The sequence below is a fragment of the Gymnoscopelus braueri genome (genome assembly GCF_963280865.1).
Source record: "Gymnoscopelus braueri genome assembly, chromosome: 16".
Taxonomy (NCBI): Eukaryota; Metazoa; Chordata; class Actinopteri; order Myctophiformes; family Myctophidae; genus Gymnoscopelus; species Gymnoscopelus braueri.
Window position 1 is genome coordinate 35,401,982 of NC_137616.1, and position 24,548 is coordinate 35,426,529.

The following is a 24,548-nucleotide window of genomic DNA, read 5'->3' on the forward strand; positions in this document are numbered from 1 at the left end:
GATTTTTTTCATCAATTTAAAATATATATATATATATAATCGATTAAATCGATTAACTGTTGCACCCCTATTGTCAAACCACTCGCTGTGAGGACAGTACATCTTATTTAGAACAGATCCACAACACATTCAAAAAAGCCACGTTCTAAACTTCAGTGCCCAAGGACAGAATTTGGCATGAACAAAAACCCATAACAAGAACAAAAACGTCGATACAACAGTTTGAGATAAATGTCGAATAATATGTGACAGGAAAGAGTTACTTGACAAGGGGGAAGAGTTAGTCGAATGGACCATGTGAGTATAGATAGCACCATCATTCTGTCCTCCAATAGCCATCCCAACTCCCAGGGTTCCAGGACTTGCAAAGCAACTGTGCGCATTTGTCTGAAATGAACCGTGACAAAATGAAATGAATAGCACAAATGTAAAAACAAAAAGTTAGGAGGATGCCATCTTTATGCACTTGGTCCATTAAGACGTGTGTGTGTGTGTGTGTGTGTGTGTGTGTGTGTGTGTGTGTGTGTGTGTGTGTGTGTGTCTGTGTGTGTGCGTGGGGTGTGTTTCAGTGTTAAGAGTGATACATGTATCTCCATCAGACTGTATAAGCCTGGCCTCTCTTCTAATAGCCCCCTGAACAGGGAAGAGAGGTCCAGTCGTATCTAAGACATCCCCCGTCTCCTGGACCCAAGTGACGAGAAGAAACAGGAAGTCCGTGAAGCCCAAAGGAGACAACAAGCATTCGAATGACAAAAATAACAAAAAATTGTCAGAGTAGACAAAGGCACACAATCAGAGAGATGAATATAAGACCTGTCTCCCTCTCCAGTCCACCAAACAACTTCAGTCCAAAATCCAGTACGATCCAGTTTTATCTGGCTCGTTCCGAGTTGCTCAGGTTCAGGCATGAGAAAGTGCTAGATCACATGCACAAACAAACAGTGTGTGTGTGTGTGTGTGTGTGTGTGTGTGTGTGTGTGTGTGTGTGTGTGTGTGTGTGTGTGTGTGTGTGTGTGTGTGTGTGTGTGTGTGTGTGTGTGTGTGTGTGTGTGTGTGTGTGTGTGTGTGTGTGTGTGTGTCATCACTTTAGAACTTTTTATGAACATATAAAGAAAATATGTTAAAATATACTACAATTGCATTGATGCCTCAAAGCTTACCCACACTCTGTATCGCTGTACCTTAGGTTTAAACTCAGGATAGATTGGTTATAGTTGGATATTATACTGACATGAATAATGGTACGTTTACAACAACAGTAAAATCTTCTCTCTTTTTTTTTCTTGAACCGTTATAAATACATTTCTTTGACAGATTTCACAATGAACAGAACTGTATGCCACTGTTTGCACGCTGAGAAATGAACGATGCACACCCAGTTGTGTTAAAACACACAAACATGCCAACAGATAAACACCAATCAAATGCACACACTCCGCACACGCACCATCGCAAAACACAGACTTCGCATACAGACTTGCGCTTGTGGTGGATGCACGCACGAGCGCAGGCGCGTGCACACACACACACACACACACACACACACACACACACACACACACACACACACACACACACACACACACACACACACACACACACACACACACACACACACACACACACACATTAAAAGACAGAAAGGCACAAGGTATTGCTAATGATCAGGACCCATTAATACACAGTCTATCCAGATGTACGTACAAATCACCCTTTCACCCATGCATTCTTCTCATCACAGTAAAAACAGTTTGGAGAGGAGAAATCGTTATTCCGTTCCTTTCTCTCTCTTTCTCTCTCTGAATGACATACGGAGCATCGTCTGGCACGCCCACACACACACATAAGGAGTACACAAAATCTCCAGATCTGACCATTTGGTATTTCAGCATCAAACAAACACACCACACACTCTCATATCAGCACAGAGGCATGGCCAACTTGTAAGACTTCGACAAAAAAAAAAAAAAGACCGAAAGCCGATCGTCGCTTACAAATCTTACAAAAGCAGACATGGCGTGTATAAAAAAAGAAGAAAGAAAGAAAGTTGTGAACACAGAAAGACGGGTCAGGGAAGAGACCACCAGACCAGCAGACTTATAGGTGATACGCCTCAAACATTTCCAATTCACTCCTTGAAGTGTCCAGAATGTGGGAAAGGCTCTCAAAAGGTGGAGCGTTCATCAGACTCCAACTCGCGGTTGTTTCCCGAGTTTGTCGACACGTATTTAATGGACGTGATGTTAAAAAGTCCAAACTGACCACAGAGAACGACCCCGAGTGCCTACATGGGAGGGGTCCAACATGGACCAATAGTGTAGGAGGAGTCAGAGTGAAGTGATGTGCAGCGGCGGCGTGGTGGCTGGGGTCAGGGGTCAGACAAAATGGAGGGCAGGGGGATCAGGGGTCACTGCACTAATATAAGTCTATAATTGTGAAATCTTTATGTCACTGCGGGTTTAACAGCAGCAGCCAGATTGGTGGAACTCCACCAACTCCAACTTAAGCCTGGTTTATAGTTAGTTGCGTGTCGGTGACATCTACAAGCTCACAACTTGTAGATCAGCTAATTTCGGTATGGGACACTGCGCGCAACCAAGTATAAATCAGTCATTACACACACACACACACACACACACACACACACACACACACACACACACACACACACACACACACACACACACACACACACACACACACACACACACACACACACACACACACACACACACACACACACACACACACACACACACACACACAAACATACACACAGAAACCACCAGAAGTGACCTCTTCAACCCAGTCCCACACTCCTCTATCCCATGAACCGAACAGACAAATATATCTGTCTCTCTGCATCTGTTCTGTTCTGTTTAGTTCCGTCCCATTCTGACCACAGCCGGGCGGCTCATTAAACCCCGCAACTAACGCCCTTAACATGTGTCTAAGTGTTTCTGTTACCAGCCAATCAGGTTGGCTTTGGCCTTCTCGGTGAGCTTGCGGACACGCCCCTTAGAGGAGGTGCCGAAGGTGATGGATGAGTCCTCGAACATCAGCTGCCTCTGCTCCTCCTCAGAGTCTTCCTCCCTGTACCAGGCCGACCGCCGCCCCTGGTTACGCGTGCGCATTGAGCCCCCCGACCCGTCCTCCCCCCCCTCGTCCTCCCCAGCCTCGCCCTCGTCCTCGTCCTCGTCCTCCTGGGGAGACGTCCTCCTGAGGGAGCGGTGAGGAGGTGTCTGAGGGGGAGGCGTCCTCGTGGTCTCCTCGGCAGCCCGCCTGCTGCTCCGCCTCCTCACCATGGAGGGGGAGGGGTCAGGCGATTCGGCGGGCGGTGGAGGAGGAGGAGTCTCCTCGGGTCTGAGCAGTCGCGGCCGGCCGCGCCGCCTCGGCGGCGATGCCACGGCTTCCTGCGAGGCGGAGGAGGCCCCGCCCTCGTCGCCTGTGGAGTGGTCGAGTTCCTCGTCGGGGGTGGAACCTCCGTGGTCGTTTCCGCCCCTCTTCCTCATCTCCTCCACTTCCTGCTTGCTCTTCCTGCCTCGCTTCTTGCCCGGAGGTCGGCCTCGGGGTCGGGGAGAGCTCGCCGGGGTCGTGACCTCCGGAGGGCTGGGCGGCGGCGGTGGCGCATCCACTCGGGGTCTCCGCCCCCTCCTGCCCACACCCAGGGTCATGTGACCGGTGTGGCCGTTCAGCTGAGGCATGCTGTGAGGCGACAATCTGGCAGGGGAGCCTGTGGAGGGGAATACATAGGAAGTGTGTATGTCAGTCAAGTGTGTTCGTCAAGTTACTGTGCATTTACAGGATATAAGATGTGATTCTGAATTCAAGCAAGTGGACCAAGCAGAAACCTTGTAGCTCCATATTTCAACATTGTATGTTTATTTTTTCCTTCAAAAATAAATGCCCTACTTCATCATACTACAGTGTCATTCAAAAGTAGCAAAAATAGCTGATCTACAAGCTCACAACACATCACATCTTGACCCCTCTCACCCCCCCCCCTTACTCTCTCTCTCTCTCTCTCTCTCTCTCTCTCTCTCTCTTTCTCTTATAATTAGGCCTACTGTGTACTTAAACATGATAAATGCATAACAAATTGTAACATGAATACAGTGTGCCACCAGGCCAACCTCATTCTGTGCTATAGCAACACAGTACAAGACGATTACCCTGCAGGTCAGTTCAATCAATCCAATAAAGCCTTTGTAAAGTGTTCTGGCTAAATTTACACTTTGTCAATCTCATTGTGCGCCGAAAACGAGCATGTCCACACATGTCGTTTTTGTTATACAACGCAGTCGTTCGACAAAGACTCATAGATAGCTTTTATTGTCATTCAACAATACACAAAATGCACAATTGAACAGAATTTTGCGCCACTGGCTTACGAAATACAAAAAAATACTCCTAATAAAAAAATACCAAAATACAAAAACACCACTAATAAAATCAGTTGATAATGAGACAAAATCCACAATGACCAAATATAAAATATTTCACAGCAAAAGAGTCCTCAGCACCATAAAGGATAAGTGTTTAACCCATTAAGACCTGGAACTGTGTCATTTTTAGATTTGAGATAAAAAGCATTATTTTACACTTTGGGCTATTCAAAAATAGCAGATATACAAGCTCATTGTAGATCTGCTATTTTTGAAAAATCGTAAAAATGTGTGCAAATCATTGAATATATATATTTTTAAAGCAAACATTTTTAACTCAAATCTTTGCTTCTGGGGGGTCCCTGGAACAAAATATTTTGATGGGGGTCCTCTGGCAGCAGAGTGAACGGTCCATGTCTTACCAGCCGCGTGGCGTACGGGGGTCCTGAGTTTCCGACGGGTGCTGCCTCCGGGGCTGCTCTCCGGGGCCGGGGACAGCACTTTCCGCTCGCCGGACAGCGGAGTGGAAGCTGCCACGGGGTTATTATGACCACGTAAGGAGCGTGCAGGAGGATCTGTTGACAAGCAGAGAAGAGGGTTCTTACAGTAGCTAAATGGACACTTAGGACCTGTGGTTCTCAACCTGTGGGTCGGGCCCACTGGTGGGCCGTGACCGTGAGGATATTGCTTATATATACAGTAAGTATAATTGCTTTGCTGTTTAAAGCTCTAGACTCCACGACGAGCAAATCCACATAAAAAAAAGCATCCATTCATGTAGCGCGATGACCCTGTCTACATCCTGGAACAATAACATTTCACTCGCGAGTTACAACGGGGGGGGGGGGATCGCGCATGACCGGTTTTCCCGACCGGAAACAGATTCGGAGACACAGGTGTTTTAAAGAAGGAAATAGACAGGAAGCGGATGGGGAGCCATGTTTTTGTTTCCGGTGATCCATTTGGCCTATCCTTCTCAGGATCACAATGGGTACTCCCAGAGCTGCTCCAGCCCCTCCCGTGTGGAAAAAAACGGAAAAAAACAAAAAGACATCAAAACCGTTTCAATACGGTTTTGGCACTCCGCGTAACTTTTTGCACCTTTTGCAAAACCGTTTATAAACGGTTTTGGCACCCCATGTGTTAACATGGCAGCCGACAGGTCAGGTGGGTGGGCCGCGTATGCTTTTGAGTGGGCCCTGATCCAGAAAAGGTTGACAACACTGCACTAGACGTCATTCAGCCACTAGATGTCGCAGTTTTACAACACAGACAGCATCATGTTAGCCTGGTAAACCCTCCCTCCGGAAATCTAATTTCTATTTGATTCCAGGAGTGAGTCTGGGCTGATCGCCCATTCTGCAATATTGGCTGCAGGCTGAGTTGGGCGGAAGTAATACCGTTGACTGACAACCCCTTCAGCCAATGATATTTTTTCCCCTTCAGCCAATCAGCAGTTCACCAGTCTAATGTGACGTCAACGGGACTTTTGAGACAGCCATGCCCAAAATGGGTTGCCTTATTCGGATACATGGGTGTCACTGCCCACCCCTACCGGTTCTCTAAATTTTTATTTTTAAATAGGCTTTGTCATGATTAATTGACCACATATATGAAGTTAAACAACTAAATTCTATCCAAACGATATATTATAAGTAAATTCCGTGCCTCAAAATAGAAGTTAGAGAGCTTTTTGAAGTTAAAAAATAGCGGAGATTATAGCGGACAAGAAAAAGATGGCTGCCGTTCGTGTTTTGGGCTCACTCGAACTCGCCACCTGATTGGCCAACTGTCGCTGTCAATCACAGAACGATGTGCGACGACGCTGATAGGCTCGGTTAGCTGGTAATTCCACTAGAAACCCCCACAAAGGGCTATCAGGCCAGACTCACTCCTGGAATCAAATAGAAATGAGATTTCCGGAGGGAGGGTTTACCAGGCTAGCGTCATGTGGCATCATTTCATATGTCACTGCTCTCACCTGCCATGCTGGGTGCGTTGCCCGCGGGGGTGTGTGATGACGATGGGGTGGAGGTGGAGGTGGAGGCGGGCGAGTTGACGGAATGGCGTGCGGAGCTGCGTGTGCGCCCTGCGGCTTGCGTGTCAGTCCTCCCGTTGAGGAGCTGTGGGGGGGTCTTGGGGGCCAGGCTCTGCCTGAGAGAGGCAGTTCGTGAGGGGGCCGGGGGAGGTGATGGTTCCCTCCTACCGCCACCCCGGGACGAGACCCGTCTCTTCCTCTCTGGGCTGGGGGGGGGGGGGGGGGGGGGTTTGCATGAGGGCATTAGTTAGAACACTATAATGGTATAATTACTTACACACGTCATGAAACTACACTTGCTTATTCTCTAGACTATTGCTCATTTATTCTAGAATAAAAAAGAAATAAGTAGATTGTGATTGTACCTGGAGGCAGTGCTGCTGGCGGGGGACTCGCTCCTCCGTCTCCTCCTCTTCATAGTGTGGCGTGTCTGTCTGTCCGTCGTGTGCCGCGTTTGTCTGTCCTTCCCCTGTCGCGTCAGTCTGTCTGTCAGACCGTGGATGGCCTTGTAGTCGGCCAGGATGGAGCTGACGTGCTCCTCAAACAGAGCCGAGAGGCGCAGACTCATGCTGTAGATCTGGGCCGGGACATAATGGTACGTGTATACTGTTAATATGATAATATAATATAGATAATATATATATATGATGGCAACATATGTATGCAACTTCTATTTACCCTCGTTGAGGAGAGTAATAAAATGACTGAAAGTATTTTAAACTTGCGCTTGTGCGTGACATTGGTAATTTGGTACTTATTCAACCAAACACGGCTGATATGGATAATCTGTTAGAAATGTCTTTTAAGACATTTTGGGGGGCTTTTCTGGCTTTTATTCGAAAGTACAGTGGAGTTAAAAAGGAAACAAGGAGATAGTCAGGGAATGACATGCAGCAAAGTTCCTCCAGGCCCGGGAATCGAAACACGGTTCTCACTATCAGGCTCTGATGCCTGACAGCGAGTCCTGGGTTCAAATCCCGGTACGTGCCTTAACTCTTTCAGTGCCAAGAGTATTTTCATAAAGTACTCCCAAACTGCCAGGAATTTGCGTTTTTTTTAAATGTGAAAAACCGTGACTTTCCCTATTCTGGCCGAAAATCACCGGAGAAAAACAACATGACCCGGAAATGAATTATTTTTTTTTACATCCGGCTCCGGGTGAGTCTGATGTAGTCAGGAAGCGAAAGTGATCATGAAAAATATACAGAATAGCGCGACCACAGTCAAAAGTAAAAACTCGGGATTTCTCGTGCTGGCACTGAGGGTACTCGGGAAAAACTCGGGATATGTCGGGGCGTGGCACTGAGAGAGTTAAGTTAGCAACTTGGCTATCGGCGTCCCAGATGATTTGGTAGAATTCACGGCTGAGGAGACACTGGAGTTTATCCAGGCTCAAAGGAATCAAAACCCGGAGCGTAAAACAGCAACCTTTCACAGGATGGCTGCATACTAATAAAGGTGAGGCATGCCAGCAACACACCTGAGCCAACTCTCCCCCCACGGCACACACTGTCAAGAATCAATTAAAAGTCGGGGACTCTCTGGGAATCCCAGTGGTACTATACCATTTCGTTGACAGTAATGTTAACCCATTAAGACCTGAGATAGCCGTGGACCCCCATCTCAAAATATTTTGTTCCAGGGACCCCCCAGAAGCAAAGATTTGAGTTAGAAGATTTGCATACATTTTCACGATTTTTCAAAAATAGCAGATCTACAAGCTCATAGCGCGGCACTCTGTGCCGCGCTATCAGCTTGTATATCTGCTAGTTTGGAGTATCCCAAAGAAATCTAAAATGACACTGGTCTTGGGTTAATCTATACATTTAAAGTGTTGATAAAATGCAATTCTCTCATTGTCTTTGTGAGTAAATAAGACTATGGTTATGTGATAAACATATTATCACCTGGCCTTTGAATTATCCAACCGAGGGCCTGATATACTATACCTAGCTTGGCTGGATAGGCTCGGGCAATGACAAATGCCCAAGCTTGTCAATGAGCAGCGTCATTTCACCACCTACCTCACTGGTGCATGTTTGAAATGTATAGACAACTTGAAAGACTAGCATCACCCTCGACAGAAAGGATAGTTGAGCTTCAGACCAAGTGTTGTAAAAGCACAGGGCATGTGTGCACGTGTCAGTCAGGGCTTACCCGCGACTTCTTGCTGGGAGTGTAAGCTTTGGAATTGCTGAAAATGAGCCGCACGTCTTTGCAGAGCTCAATGGGAGACTGGTACTTCCCCTCAGCGAGCGTGCTCAGCACGGTGCTAAAGTCCATGGGAGACTCAACGATCTGCAGGTAGTCCTGAGACAAGCAGAGGAACGTATGGGGTCACAAAAGGTGAAAGACTAAAAAAGGCTGAGATAAATGTGAGCAAGTGAGAGAGATTGAGTTAGATTCTGTTGAATCTAAGAAATACGCAGAGAGGGAGATAACGAGATTAGGGATTAGAGACAGAAAGAGAGAATGATAGAGATTAAAGAGAAAGAAAGAGGGAGAATGAGATGGGAGAATTAAAGCGAGAAAGAGAGGGAGAGAGAATGAGATAATCAGAGAGGGAAAGAGAGGGAGAGAGAATAAGATAGATAATTAATGAGAGGCAGATAGAATGAGAGAATTCAGGAGAGACAGAGGGCAGGAGAATTAGTTAGAGAACTAAAGGGACGGAGGGAGGGAGAAAGCGGCAGAGAACTAATGAGAGGAAGAGATAGGGAGAGAGATAGAAACAGGGCAGGCAGAAGAGAGAGATCAACAAAGAACCCAATGGCAGATGTATTAAAGCAGAGATTCCCAAACTTTTCAGATCGAGACCCAAAAGAGAAAGTCTCCCCGGGACCAAAACATCCAAAAATAATTAGTAAAAATACATTATAATCACTTCTATTTCTGAACTAGCAAAAAAAACTGACAGAGATCTGCTAATTTTACTCATTTTGAAATGTATAGAACATTTATTTATGGAAGTTTTCATTTTTTTGGTGTGGGGTGTGAAATTTTGTTTTGAATTACATTTCTTTTTATAGATATATAGGAAACGTAAAAAAACAAAAACAAACTTTCTAACCCTAAAATGGTTGCGTCACCCAAAAATGGGCTCCGGTCCATACAGTGTTTGAGAAACACTGTATTAAAGGATGATGAACACTGAACAGTATTAAAGAACAGCATGTGAGAAAGGTGTATTAAAGGATGATGAACAGTATTAAAGAACAGCATGTGGAGAAAGGTATATTAAAGGTACCGGGTACTCCTGCAAATCAACAGGTTCTCTGAAGGGCTCAGAGTCTTCACACTGGAAGATGAGGTCCAGCAGCTCCTTGCAGCGCCCCCTCCAGGCCTGGGGGTCGTATGACGGAGGGCGCCTACGCGCCTGGCGCTTCATGGGACGCCGCCCCTGCGCAGAAACGATCAGTATATCAATACAAACACGATAAAGGTATTAAATAAATAAACTATATATCAGTCTATCAGTACATACACGATAAAGGTATTAAATTAAATACATGACAAGAGCCTGTAAATAAATGACAGGGGTCATTAAAAGGACAATAATCATGACACGTCATAAAGAGATTTAACCATGTATTGCAACAAATGGACGACTAAAGTTAAATGTGGCTCCGCTCTTAAGATGTTCCCCAATTTTAACTAAGCAGCAAGCTAGCTAATGCAAGACTCTAGCCATGCAAGACTCTGAACTAGAAGGTGAAGGCTGGGGTGGTGGAGGCAAACTTTGCCAGCAGCAGCAGCAGCGTGTGGCAGCAATTGAATAGTACTATAATAATACTTGTTGTGGGAATGAGCGTGATTGGAGTGCAGAAACACCTTACCTTTTGGTTTCTTGTGGATGTTCCAGGAGTGTTAGTATCTTCATCCTCATCATCATCCTCATCCTGCGCCGGACATTGGAAAACACTGTTAGATAAGAGTTCCAAAACAAGACAAGAACAAACTGCAGATAAAAAGGTTTTTCGGCACGGGCGCACTCACCTCATCATCAGAATCATCAGAGAAAGTAGCCTTCTTCATAGTTTTATACAGAGGAATGATGTCTGTTAGACTTTGGTCCCTGGGAGGAGAGATAAGATGATATGATGAGAAGAGAAGAAAAGAGAATGTATGAGTAAAACAATCCTACATTAATTGAAGAGAGGTTTGTCTACAATTAGGAGCAGAGGTTGACACTGCACGGTCCAAACAAGAAGCTGTACTGGCATCGTGTAAAATCAGTAAATGCCAAATTGTGGCGGTTGCATTGTAGTATATTTTTCAGCGAATCTCGTAGTCACTAATAGTCTATCATTAGCTATAATTGTTCTTATGAAGCAGTTTTGTTCATAGCGGTGAAACAAAAGATTGTTATGGCCATTTAACCACCAATTAACCATTTAAGTCACAACAGTAGCCTAAACACCCACAAGCAGCCGGTGGCAGATCAACATGGGAACATATTGTAAGCGATTGAACTCTCCTCATCAGCTCAAAAAGCAACCTGTCATCCGAATATTTGAACATTTTGACTGAGCCAGCCCTATTAAATTTACATGCTGAACAAGGGGCAAGCATTACATTATTTCCCACTCTTTATACAACAGCTAGTTCCAACCTCGCATTTTCATTGGCTGAGTCATTCTAATGAGTGCTATCTCCTGATGCACACTCAGATTGGATCTGTATAGAAGTTTCACTCTACCTTATTTACCTTATTATACTTGTAATTTGCTGTAATTTGCAGCAACAACAGTTGCCAATAACATTACACAGCATCATTTTGCTACTGGGTGAAATTGAATGGTAATGACTTTGTCCAATTCTTTAGAAAGGGGAAGGAATGAAGGAACTACATTTCATCATGGAATAAACTTTCATAATAAGCTTGTGTCATCAATGTCTTGACATCCAAGTAGTATTGAAAAGTATCTGTGCTATGAACGCAATAAACGCAATACTACACTGAAGGTGTGCCATACTGTGAGATATTGGCGCTGGTGTGATCCGCTGTCGCACAGCAAGTGCCAATACCTCATGGTATAGCGCTCCCTCTGGTATATTATTGCTTAATTAATCATACTGTAGGAGACTTACTTAATGAATTGCAGCATGAGGTCAGAGACAAACTTGGCGGTGGTGACGATGAACGCTCCCGGCTCATTGAACGTCTGGGTGTTGTGTTCGATGTAGCGAACCTCCCACATCAGAGACGACATACGTCTGAACACACATCACACTAATGTCAGCATACAGTTCACTCTCTAGCCCCACGGAGCCTTTCAATGCGAAACCCCTGCGCACTCACTTGCACTTTATCACTCACACGCATTCAATCATTCATTCCTCATTGTTTACACATACGCCCTCAAGGACCGCAATGGAAATGAAGTCTCATGTCTCATTTTCACATGCACTCTCATATCGTCGCAGTCTGGCAGAAACGTTGTACGTCCTAAACTGTTACTTTTCAGGAAATAAAAAAAAAGAACCTGTGTTCCACTGGATCCAATGTAGTTATTTATTTAGTCCAAAGCTCTTGTTCATACTTTTCATTGGTTAAATATTTATAAACCCACAGACCATTTTCACTTTCAACATTTTTCAAAAATAGCACAATCTACAAACTCACAATGCATCGCGATGGGACGCGATGTGAGCTTGTAGATCGTCTATTTCCGCTACTTTTGTGTGACACATATGTACAAGGAAATAGGGCAATTGCAAAGAGATACAAGGTTTCTGCCCGACAGCAATGTTACATTTAGCTGTTGTCGGGCAGAATATTTTCACTTTTTTGTGTTTTTTAGTATCACTCTTGATCATACTACATCGTCACACAAAAGCGTCAAAAGTAGCAGATCCACAAGCTCGAAACGCCTTTTGAGCTTGTTGATCTGCTACTTTTGCAATTTTTTTATTTGAATCCTGAAACAGTCCAACAGTCTTGGACATATGAGGATTCCATCCGACAGATTTGTACTTGTGCACAGAAACATGCAAACACACTTGATTTCATTTTTATCACTCACTCACCCACCCACCTACCCAACCACTCACAGACAGGCTTGCAGGCATGGCGTACCTGTAGAATCGGTTCTCTAGCCTTTGGCGTATGCTGCTGAGGTCAGTGACGTAGGCCACTACGGTGCAGTAGGTGGGGTAGGCTTGTAGGTCAACTGGGAAGGCAAAGGGAGCCGCCACATCTGAGGAGAGGGTGGTGGGAGGGTGGGGATTGGGCATAGAACAGAAAAGGAAAGGTTAGTAGTTGGGACAACTCAGCGGGACGAGACAGGGTTCAATTTAGGCATAAATACAGAGGCTGTAATTGATTCAAAATTTCAAGTGAAAACAGTAGTATAAGACCACATTCATGTATAGCGACAGCTTTGAAGAAGCCTGACAAAACATGGGACAATGTATGACATGGACAAAGGGAAAAGCAATGACCTATGACCTTTAGACCACTGGTTCTCAAACATTGTCAAGGTGTTGACAAATGAATATGTGTTTCGCCATGAACAACCCTCCTGAAAACATTGTGCCAGGGACCCCCATATTTTTTTTCAAGATTTTTTTGAGAATAGTCGATCTACAAGCTCACAAACGTTGTTTGCAGATCGGCTATATTAAAATGGCTGTATTTTGTTTTAAATCCCCTGCCCTACACCTTAATCTATAAACAGTGATTACTGCAAACATCTGGGCCATCAGAATTATACATTTTGAAGGTGGTCATTGGCTGTGATCAATAGTTTTTCATTCTTGAGTTATTTTGTTCACAGACAGACATGCAGTAACGTCATGTTGACAAAAGGCCTTAAATTCTGTATATTCAATCGTCCGCCTCTGCCATGACATGTTACAGAAGATACGTGAAGTACTTGAAACTTAACACTTAACTACAACCTGGTTGTACAATGGACATGGATAGCATTGTGACACATATTGAGGCATGTGCGCCAGAATACAGCTTCTATCAGTCAGTGAGACATGAACAAAAAGACGAGGTGGACTTGACACTGTCTACACAGAAAGGTTTACGTAGGCGTACAAAGGTCGACCTGGGTAAGTTCTCATCCTTTGAATATCCTGCCCTAGTGCCCTTAAACCTGAAACAGCTGTAGCCTACTTTTCATTATGATATACAGGGCTCTTGAGGCATACTGGTATCACTACCTCTCCCAGAATTCTCTGAGCTGACTGCTCTCATTATCACCAAATATGACTTCAACATTCACATTAACAACAGTGCTGACTCTAAGGCTGTGGAATTCATGAGTCTACCTGCAAGCCTAGAACAGCAATTGTAGAATACTGTTTTCTACTATTGTTAGATTGTAGGGCTGAAAATATTGTTCATATCGATAACTTTTTTAAATAACTAAATAATCGAGATGCATATTTTATTTATTTATTATACATCAATGAATTGACGCACACAAATTTGAATAGATTTTTCATAATAGACTATAATCGATAATTAGTCTGCTATTTTCAGGATTTTTGCTACTGTATTTAAAAAAGAAAAACTAAAAGGTTAATTAAAAGGTCACATCTTATTCAGAACTCTGCTGCTAGACTGCAAACAAAAACACAGAACTGAGAACTCCAGTCTTAGCTAGACTAACTGGCTCCCTGTGTCTTCCAGAGTCAATTTTAAAGTCGCTCTACTTGTTTATAAAGCTCTCAACGGGTTAGGACCGGTCTACATCACAGGCTCCCTGATGTTTTATGTTCCTTCACAAGCCCTTGATCCTCTATTGCAGGCTTGTTAGATATGCATAAGAGAAAATTGTAGGTGCAGCTTTCTTCAATTATGCTCCCAAATTATGGAACCTTATATAAAGAGATTAGAGAGGCAGGCTCAGTTGAAATCTTATCTGACACTTTGAAACATATATTCTTTTACTTACTCATCATTTTTAAGGTCATTTTATTTCATTTAATATGTAACTTTCTTATTCATTGTTTATGTGCTTTACTTTTGTTTGAAGTTTCTCTTGTTTTCTTTTAAAATTCAAAGCATTTGTTTTTATTGTTTGCTTCCTTTTAATCTGTTTCCTGTTTGTTTGTCATTTGTAATGCAAAGCACTATGAGCTGCATGTTTTGTATGAAATGTGCTATACAAATAAACGTTTATATTATTATTATTATTATTATTATTATTAGAGGGAGTCTGTTTTTACATGTGGAATGATGTGGTGATATTAAATGCCTTCTTACATCACTTTACTGGAATTCAGAATGCTGTTTGCCGTTTACTGGTATTGACACACAGAAGGCAGGCTCATATGGATGACTTCACAGCTGTGAGTGTCCCAGGAAGATGACATCATGGTGAAAACAGCATGGATGAGAAGGGCTTTAACAGCTTTATGATAAATCGTCTTCTTTCCCATCCTAGCTTAGATGACGTGGCACAGGCTGATGATCTCATAATGTGTGTGTGTGTGTGTGTGTGTGTGTGTGTGTGTGTGTGTGTGTGTGTGTGTGTGTGTGTGTGTGTGTGTGTGTGTGTGTGTGTGTGTGTGTGTGTGTGTGTGTGTGTGTGTGTGTGTGTGCATGCCTGAGTGAGTGAGTGAGTGAGTGCATGCGTAGCAGTGTGCGTGAATGCACTTTCCAGCTTCCAGGACCAAAAATAGTCCTCAACAAGTAATAACTTAGTGTAAAATGAGGACATTTTGCCCCGGGCTGGGGTTAAGTTTGGTCACATAAGCGCTGAAAGTTAAGCTTAGGTTTATGAGTTATGGAATGAGTGCAGCCAACGGAACGTTTTAGTTCAGGGCCGAAGACACCATACCGAGCGTGCAGAGCTGGTCGATGGCTTTGATGATGCGTTCGCACTCTTCCGATCGTGCACGGGAGCCCCACTCTCCTTCATCGGGACGTAGAGCAACTCCTTCTGCTCCTCTTCTGTCAACGAACACTCAGACCCAGCTCATCTGGGAACGATGCTGCACACAGAGAAAGAAAGAGAGAGATGTTTGCAGAGGGAAAATAGAAGCGTAAAAAAAATAGTGGAATGTGTGTATATGTTCAGGTCCCATTTATGTAACTGTGTGCGTGTGCGTGTGCGTGTGCGTGTGCGTGTGCGGTGTGCGTGTGCGCGTGTGTGTGTGTGTGTGTGTGTGTGTGCGTGCGTGCGTGGCGTCGTGCGTGTGTGCGTGCGTTGCGTGCGTGCGTGCGTGCGTGCGTGCGTGCGTGCGTGCATGTGTGTGTATGTGCACGCGTGCGCGCAGACATTGTGAGGACAATTCTCCTGGTCCTCATAAGAAAAATGGTTCTTTAAATGCTTTTTAGAGTTTTAGAGGAAAGATACATGTTGGGGTTAGGTATAGGATTGGATTAGGGATAGGAGTTTCCTCTATTTTTATACTTTTAGTTGTGGCGGCGACCTCACACACCGAAAGATAGCCGATCTTGTAGATCTGCAATTTTTCGGCTACTTTCAGCTATCTTCAATGCCGTCAGAAAATATTGATGTCCTCACAAGTATAGTAATACAAACGTGTGTGTGTGTGTGTGTGTGTGTGTGTGTGTGTGTGTGTGTGTGTGTGTGTGTGTGTGTGTTTGCTTGTCACTAGAGAGAGACTCACCCTCATTAGGAATGGGCTCCATGTCCCACGGACTCATCTTCTCTGTGTCTCCATTATCCCAGCTAGGACAAATCAACAACAAAATCATCAGACAATAAAATATATTGTTTTGTTTTTGGGGGGATTTATAAACTTGATGCATACATCGGGGGGGGGGGGGGGGGGGGGGGGGTTCATAGAACTTTAAAGGAAAACTTCACCCATTTTCAACCATATCGTCATATAATTCGTCTTATGCTCATTACGAGATGCCACCATTTCTGTCTACTCGCTCGGTGTCTCAGAGGTAACAGAGGCTAGTTCTAAAACCTGCCCTCCAATGACATCATCTGTAGCGATTCCAATATTCCAATCTTCCTGGAAAGTTAGCATGGTGAAATAGAAGCCAGTGATCCTGCATTAATTAAAAAGAAATAGTTTGAAATCTAATGATGATCAGTGGTAATGGTGATGTGTTTTTCGGCGGTACGGTACGGCGTTGGCGTGTACCGTATCGTGCCGTAAAATGCGCGTGAAAAAATACTGGCCACACGCCGTGGTGTCCCGTCCAACAACCAAAACACCACTGCTGATGATGTCATTGGTAGGCAGGTTTCTGTACTGCCCACGGCCTACATCTGAGACACAGAGCGAGTAGACATGGTACTATCTTATAATGAATAATAAAGGAGTATAGCGCAGTCGAAGCCACCAATGCAAGTTTATTGTGGACACAGAGACAGAAAAATCACCAACGTTTTGGACAGACTAAGCTGCCTTCTTCAGGGAAACGTTGGTGATTTCTATGTCTCTGTGTGTCCACTATAAACTTGCATCGGCGGCTACGAGTGTGCGGCTATACTCCTTTATTATTTAGTGTTTAATCTGTTGGCTGGCACCTCGCAAGGACCTTTGGTAACCCTCTTATAATGAGCATTAGTGAGGACCAAAGTGTTCCTTTAACATTCTTGAATATTATTGACCTCAACATATTTAAACCTCTTTCAACTTCTTCTGTACATGAATGTCTTCATTCCTGCTGTGGGTGACCAGTGGGAAACTGTTCTGTCCTGTCCTACTGCAGCTAGATCATAAGTATGACCTTATCTCATCTTCTTATCTTATGAACACCATCTCTCTCATTTTACAAACACATCTCAACTCATCTTATAGAAAACATCTTATCTCATAAACACCATGGCCCTCGTTTATCAAAGTGGCGCAGACCAAAATCCGGGGCGTACGCCGAGATCACCGCAATTGTCGGGATTTATCATTCTATCGTGACTTTGACTTGAGCTTACGGCACGCTCAGATATCACGTCTGGTCTGAGGGCGGGTAGGATTTGTCTAAACCAGTTTGTTCCATCGTAAACATGCGGAGCAGCATTGTCTGACCATCCGACAGGCATCTAAACATATGTATTCACTCCAAAAATGTATAGCCACATTTATCAACAGCGGACAGATCTTACACTGTGATTGACGGTACACTTGCTTGTAAAATCGTACGTGGACGTGGCCGTAAGCTGATTCCTGGGCTCAAATTTAAGCAGTTTTTTTAAGTTCCATTGATAAATGAGGGCCCATCTATCAAATCCTATAAAAATGTAAAGAAACATCTCATCTCATCTTATCTTATAAACATCTCATGTCATTGTCAATGAAAACTTTGAACTGTTTCTGTGAGTTTAGCGTTTCAGTGAGACTTGAGTTAGAACTCTGAATAAGAAATGTGTCTCTACAAACAAGTTCTTTATGTCTGTTTGTCACATTGTTTCGTGCACTGAAAACAGTGGGTTGATGTTCTGTTACGGCCAAACATTACACCTCAATTCCTTGTAAGTAAGCCATATTATAGCCATATTAGCTGTGAGTAGACACATCCATACCAGACATTGTAGCACTGGAACAGACTGTCAGAATATTGGGTCTGGAAGGGCTCCTGGCTCTCAATGGTTCCAAACCACCATGCGTCATCAATCACTGACCGGAACCTGTCACCTGTACACACACACACACACATGTGCACGCAGCCACGCACGCAAGTGATTTAGACATATATTTTGAATGGGAAAACCTAATTACTATGGTTTTACTCTTGAAGGTTTCTGAACGTTATCCAAACTTGAGAAACAAAACAACAGCTCTTGTTTAAACAGTTTCACGGGAGATGAGACCATTTCCAACGAGTTAGACGCCAGTAAGTGCACCATGACTAGTTTAGAATACATCTATTTACAAAATGTATTTTCACCATGTCTGATCAAGTCATGCTACGATGCATTGAGAGATACTGACCTATACTCCACTGTCTGTCTCTGGCATTATCAAACTGCTGCCGCAGAATCAGGAAGTCGATGACATCAGGCATGTCATGGTACCTATGGCAATCCAAAGTCAAATATGCAAATTAGTCCAAGGCTATGACAGAACACTGAGAGAGTCAGCGTACCGAACCGAATTTCAACTCATAACCAACGTTCAACACAAGCATGGGTTATAGCAGTGGTTGATTCTTAAACTTCTTCATGTCAAGGACCCCCAAATTAATATTTATTTGGCCGCAAACCCCCATCAGAAAGTATTTTGTGCCAGGGAACCCCATAAAAGATTTGTGTTGTTAAAATGTTTCAAAATTATTCCACATTTTTCACATTTATATATATTTTATTTCAAGATTTTTTTTAAATAGCAGATAGCATTGCCATGCAACACGTTGCGAGTTTGTAGATCAGCTATTTTCATATAGCGTTAAAGTGGCCAAACCAATTTTGATGCTGTTTTAACTATATTAGCTGGGGACCCCCTGGAGAATGTGCCCTCTTTGAGGCCTAATATGCCATATTTAATTTGTACACCAGGGGGAGCAATGGAGATGACAGGAGAATCTGACAAATAAATAAATGTCAGATTATTTAATACAAAATGATAAAAATGCTCATAGCGAATGCAGTAGTGTGAGAGTGACACACAAATACACTTCTAACACAAAGCACGTAGCACATTTTTAGATTTTAACCACTTTAACCATTATCTTATACTTTAGCTATTAAAAAATAGCAGATATACAAGTACCGAGTGTTTTTTTAAGTTGATATGACATACTGATGTTGCTACATCAGTGGTTCTCAAACTTTTTCATGTCAAGGACCCCCAAAATTATATGTATTTGGCCGCGGACCCCCCATCTCAAAATATATTGTTCCAGGGACCCCCAGAAGCAAAGATTTTTGTTAAAAATGCTTGCTTTAAAAAATATATATATTCAAATATTTGCACAAATGTTCACGATTTTTCTAAAATAGCAGATCTACAAGCTCACGGCGCGTACTCGATGCAGTGCTATGAGCTTGCGTATCTGCTATTTTTGAATAGCCAAAGTATAAAATAATGGTTAAGTGGTTACACAGATGCGTTCCTGGTTTTAATGGGTTAAACTGCAGTTGCTGTCCTTGCTCCTAAACTCTGGGACAGTCTACCTCTAAACATAAACGTATACATCTCAACAAGCACTTTTAGAAACATTTAACGGTAAGGCAACAGACGTGTGAGTGACAGCATCAGATATGCAGTTGTACATACTGTACTACTCCATATCGTTGCTGCCTCTTATCTCCATATTCTAAACTTGTTGTGTTTTTTTCTGTAAATGAATGCCCTACTTTACCACAGCGTCACACAAAAGTATCAAAAGTAGCAGAGCCACAAGCTCGAAAAGTGGCGCGAAGTGACGTGTTTTGAGCTTGTAGATCTGCTACTTTTGCTATAGAGCACCGAAGTCTGACGTAAATTACACATCCTACCTGGTTCGCGGTTTTCCACCCCCGTTCTGAATTCCCATAGACGTCTTTAATATCGCGTCAAATAAGAACTGTGTTCCAAAAATAAACAAATGATCCCGGCGGTTTGACTCTTATGGATATGAAGCATCAACTGACGGTGAGAAAACGATAATGTTACTTCCGCCAAATTAGTAACATTTTCGCCAGAAACAGACTGTATCAAATATAAGTGACTGACTATCACAAACGATACAGAACCTCCTCCCTGACAATATCGCCGAGACAGTTTGTTTATTTTTGGACCACAATTCTTATATGAGACGATTCTAAGAAGACCCAATGTTATTCTCCATAGAGAAATTACTTTACGAACCAGGGGATGAACGAGTGACGTCAGGACTTCTGTACTCTATTTTTGAATTTGAATCCTGAAAAGTAACAGTTTTGGACATTTGAGGTTTCCACCCGACAGAGACAATATACATTATAGACAACAATTTCAGTTGTTTTGTAATGTGTGGAAATTACATTTTAATGACTTTAATGAGAACAATTCTGAAAAAAGGCGACTCTATGTATTAGTTTGAACTGCGCACAGTAATGACATCACAAGTGGAGGAAGTTAGTAGTTGCACATACTCTATTGACTGTACTTGGTATATTATTGGCCTATATAGTAAATGTACATTGTAAATGTCTAGCATTCAAAACCAGCTATTTGATCATGATGCAGAAACATTTAAATACAATATTATTCTGCTAAAGCGAGAAAATAAAAATAGATTTTTGAACAACATTAATGTGCGCTCTGGAAGCCTTTCTACAGTTAATTAGAAAAATTAAACGGATGTACTGTATTTGTTAAGAAGTGCGGTCAAGCATCTGCAAGGTAATATTACTTCCATTCGAGACGTCACAGCCTTGAGTATGGGAAATGTTGGGCACGAGTGGATTATCACCTTTTCACTACTATTCAACTTCAAACACAATGTCCAAAAATGTACTGTATACAACAATTTATTGTTTATGAGAATGCCAGTTGAATTCCCACTGTTTAGAATTGTGTTGCCCTGTCTTATAAAGACCCATCTCTATTCCCTGGCTCATGGTTTTTATACCATCTGTGTGCGTGCTCTACCTCTTCAGCATGTCATTGTTTTGTTTTTTTCATGTATCTTTTATTCTGTCTGCTTGATTTGCAACCTTGGTGTAAAAAGGCGCTGTATAAATAAATCACTACTTACTTATTCACTTACTTTTCAGAACCCTCTGAAGAAGTAAATAAATCAGGGGTACTAAAAATTTGATGAATCCCAAAAACTGTAGAACACCCACCCCTCCACCCCCCCCCCCCCCCCACACACACACACACACACACACACACAGTAATAATTTACACACAAACGTGTGCTTACTTCATAGAGAAGGAGCCTCCTGTCAGTTTGCCTGTGTCGGGGTCCAGGAAGGACAGTTTGAGACAGCACAGTGTGGGCAGGCCCACCTCGTACTTGATTCCAACAATCTTCATCAGCTCCTGCTCCTGATTGCAAAACACCAAAGCAAAACAATTAAACACATAAAACACCAAAAGACAAATGAAACTTCATCCAGATCAAAAGGTTATTAAAAACAAACCTTTTTTTGCGTCAATTCGTTTATATATACAAATTAAAAAATATATATAAACACGCTTCAAGATAATTCGATTAACCATAAAAGTAATAAAAAGAATAATCACTAAGAAAATAATCGACAGTTGCAACCATATTTCACACAGACACAGATGAAATACTAAGAAACCTTCAGAGAAATCTAAGGTAGAGATGTTCCAGTGGCAGGATGTTCTTTTAGGTGTGGGTGACTTGAAAACACTGTGAACCACACAAACAGCTCCACTCGTGACAAACAGCTCAAATGAACAAGAAATATCTGCAGTCGTTCTGAAAGTCAAACACCAGGGCTGTCACACCTGTCACAGTAACAAAGCAACGATGACAAAATATTCCACAAGCGTTTGAGGGTCGGCAATAAAAATACACGGATCATGGCGGTGAAACAGGTTTTACTGCCGTGCTTGTCGTGATTTACTGGGAGGATTGTGTGTCTATTGTGTGTCTAATGTCTTCCAATAGCATTTTACACATTACCTTGGAAACAAGTGGTAGCATGGCATTGCTTCTGAAATATTTGTCAAACAATTACACCACAGTAGGGCTGGGAAATTAACCGAAAATGGAAATTCATGACCGATAACCGACTTCATTTTGCTCATGTAGGTGGATACAGGAAGAGCACCTGAGAAGTCTAGGCACCTCCGTGTGAAACTGGCAATAGAATAGAAATTTGTAGAAATTGTTAAAGTATTAGGCAAATAAATGTCAAATGTTCAAGCATGTTCAAATCATGCATTATTTACCTTATTTCAGACCATTTTCCAAAGCATTTATTTATTCTAAAAATAGCCAATTTATCACTGAGGTGCCCAGACTTCTCAGTTGCCCAATCTTCCGGTTACCATGTAGTTTAATCAAGTAATCGAGAAGCAGTTTCTATCACTTTTATTTAAAAAAAACTGTATCAACTAATTGATGTGAAATAAATCTAAGATTTTTTATAATCGACTAAATCAATTAGTCTGTAATAACCCTGTATTATACTTTGTTGTACAATGATGACGTACAATAATGTTGAAAATAGCCAATCTACAAGCTCACGTTACGTGTAACCGACGCAAAAGTTACTTGCCCTCTGCTACACTTAAAGAGACAAAGAAAAAGAAAAGAGGAAGCCATTGTTTACCCGAAGCTCCATCTTGTGCCAGGGCTGTTTCTTGTGGTTGATGCTGTAGATCTTTTTCTGTTTAGCCATCTCCACATACGCTTCATGGCCCTGTCTGAAGTAGTATAGCTGCACGCACACGCACACGCACACGCACACGCACACGCACACACACACACACACACACACACACACGCACACACACACACAAAAACATTTAAGTGAAAGTGGTTAAGTGTTTCTGGTTTCTGTTTTATAAACATTTAACCAATGAAAAAAGCTTGTGACTAAATAATAACTACGTTGGACTCTTTCGAACACATGCTCTTTTTTTCCATTTTTTTCTGAAAAGTAGCAGTTTTGGGCGTTCAAGGTTTCCACCCGACAATGAAGTTATGATTTCTGTTCTGGGTAAATGTCATCACACATTCAAGGTGCACTGTATTTGTTCAAAAGAAAGTGGTTGAATGCCTGCCCAGTGCCCACCACCGCAGAGGTTGTGGGTTTGAATTCACCATGGTACATCCAGCTTTGTCGACCGTCTATACGAAAATAATTGGCCCGTGTTTGGGGGAGGGAACCCGGGGCGGGGACGTTGATATCATTGCACGTATTCCTACGGGCTGGGGGGCGACACCTGTCAGCGAGGAGTGTTGGGCGGGAGGAGTAGGACGAAGGCTCAACGTCCTCCCGGTGGGGGCTCCTCACTGGCAGGTGAGTCAGTAGGATACAACTGCAGTGACAACACACAAATGTGTGTGTGGAGGAATCAATTGGCATAACGACTACATTGGGGAGAAAAAGGTTGTAAAACGCACTCGTCTGCTCGTCTGAAAATAGATGTGTCTTTAGTGATTTGAGTGTAAAGAAGCAGAAATAGGTGTGTGTGTGTACCTCGTCTCCCATCTGTGGAATATAAGGACACCTACGAGGCACCGTGTCTGTGATCCAGGCAGATGGTAGCCACTCCTCTAAAGTTAGCCCCGCCTCCTGGAACTCTGCCCTCTGGGAAACACACAAAAGAGATGTTTTATATTGTTGCACAATTGAGGCCCCCTTGAGACGACTTCTTAAACATATATATTTTTAACGGCATTTATTTGATTTGTTATTTATTTATGAAATGTTTGAATTTGTTTTAAATGTATGAAAAAACATGAATTTATTTGAAAATGGGTGAAAATATTTTGAATAATAATAATGATAATTGTAATAATAATTAAAAAACAAATGAAGGAAATGCAAAATATACATTTACTCGCAACACAAAAATGGGTCCCAACCCACTGTTTGGGAAACACTGCTGTATACACTGTATACAGTATCTGCAGTCTCTGTGTAATCTGTATCTATTTAATTTGACACATTTTCACTTTGGAGGCCAAAGCGGAAAGGTGGTGATGAATGACAAACCTTCCCTTTCTCCTCCTTTGGCTTCTTCTTCTTTGGTAGCGCTCCGTCTTTGTCCGCTGTGTCTTTCTTCCTCTCCTTCTTCCTCTCTCTCTTCTTTTCTCTGTCCTCCTCCGAGCCGCTGCTCTTCTTCTTCACTTTTACGCTCTTCTTGGGCGGCTCCAGGTTGATGCCTGCGTCTGCCGTCCAGTCCGAGTAGTCACTGGAGTAGTCACTGGTAGGAGTACAACAGTTAATCAACAGTAGTCACTAGTAGGGGTACTGTGCAACAGTTCATCACTGGAGTAGTCACTGGTAGTGACAGTTAACATAACAGTTAATCCAACTAATTGATTTAATTGATTATACTAAATAATCGATAAACCATTTTGATTACATATAATCAATTTTTGGGGGGTGAAATTTTTTTTTTATCTTGTAGACAAAACACTTTTATGACAAAGTATATTATAGGGCTTTGAGTGTGCGTGTGTGCGTGTGTGCGTGCGTGCGTGCGTGTGTGTGTTCATTCACATAGCATGCGAGTATCTCGGTGTGTTTATGATATTATGCTTATGTGTTGCAACTGAGCTTGTAGAT

The 24,548-nt window shown here is 42.8% G+C and overlaps 1 protein-coding gene across 1 annotated transcript in view; it reads right to left on the bottom strand.

Moving 5' to 3' along the window:
• Window positions 1–507: 507 nt before the first annotated feature.
• Window positions 508–24,548, bottom strand: part of phip (PHIP subunit of CUL4-Ring ligase complex) — a 62,290-nt gene continuing 38,249 nt past the window's right edge. The window contains 20 exon segments of the mRNA XM_080452971.1: window positions 508–3,733; window positions 4,808–4,960; window positions 6,367–6,629; window positions 6,789–7,000; window positions 8,581–8,733; window positions 9,671–9,823; window positions 10,260–10,322; window positions 10,420–10,498; window positions 11,515–11,640; window positions 12,503–12,623; window positions 15,222–15,302; window positions 15,305–15,346; window positions 15,349–15,375; window positions 16,018–16,079; window positions 17,889–18,000; window positions 18,298–18,380; window positions 21,197–21,321; window positions 22,581–22,688; window positions 23,454–23,564; window positions 23,973–24,183. Of these exon segments, the coding sequence (XP_080309097.1) occupies window positions 2,964–3,733; window positions 4,808–4,960; window positions 6,367–6,629; window positions 6,789–7,000; window positions 8,581–8,733; window positions 9,671–9,823; window positions 10,260–10,322; window positions 10,420–10,498; window positions 11,515–11,640; window positions 12,503–12,623; window positions 15,222–15,302; window positions 15,305–15,346; window positions 15,349–15,375; window positions 16,018–16,079; window positions 17,889–18,000; window positions 18,298–18,380; window positions 21,197–21,321; window positions 22,581–22,688; window positions 23,454–23,564; window positions 23,973–24,183 (3,055 nt within the window). The 3' untranslated portion in view covers window positions 508–2,963.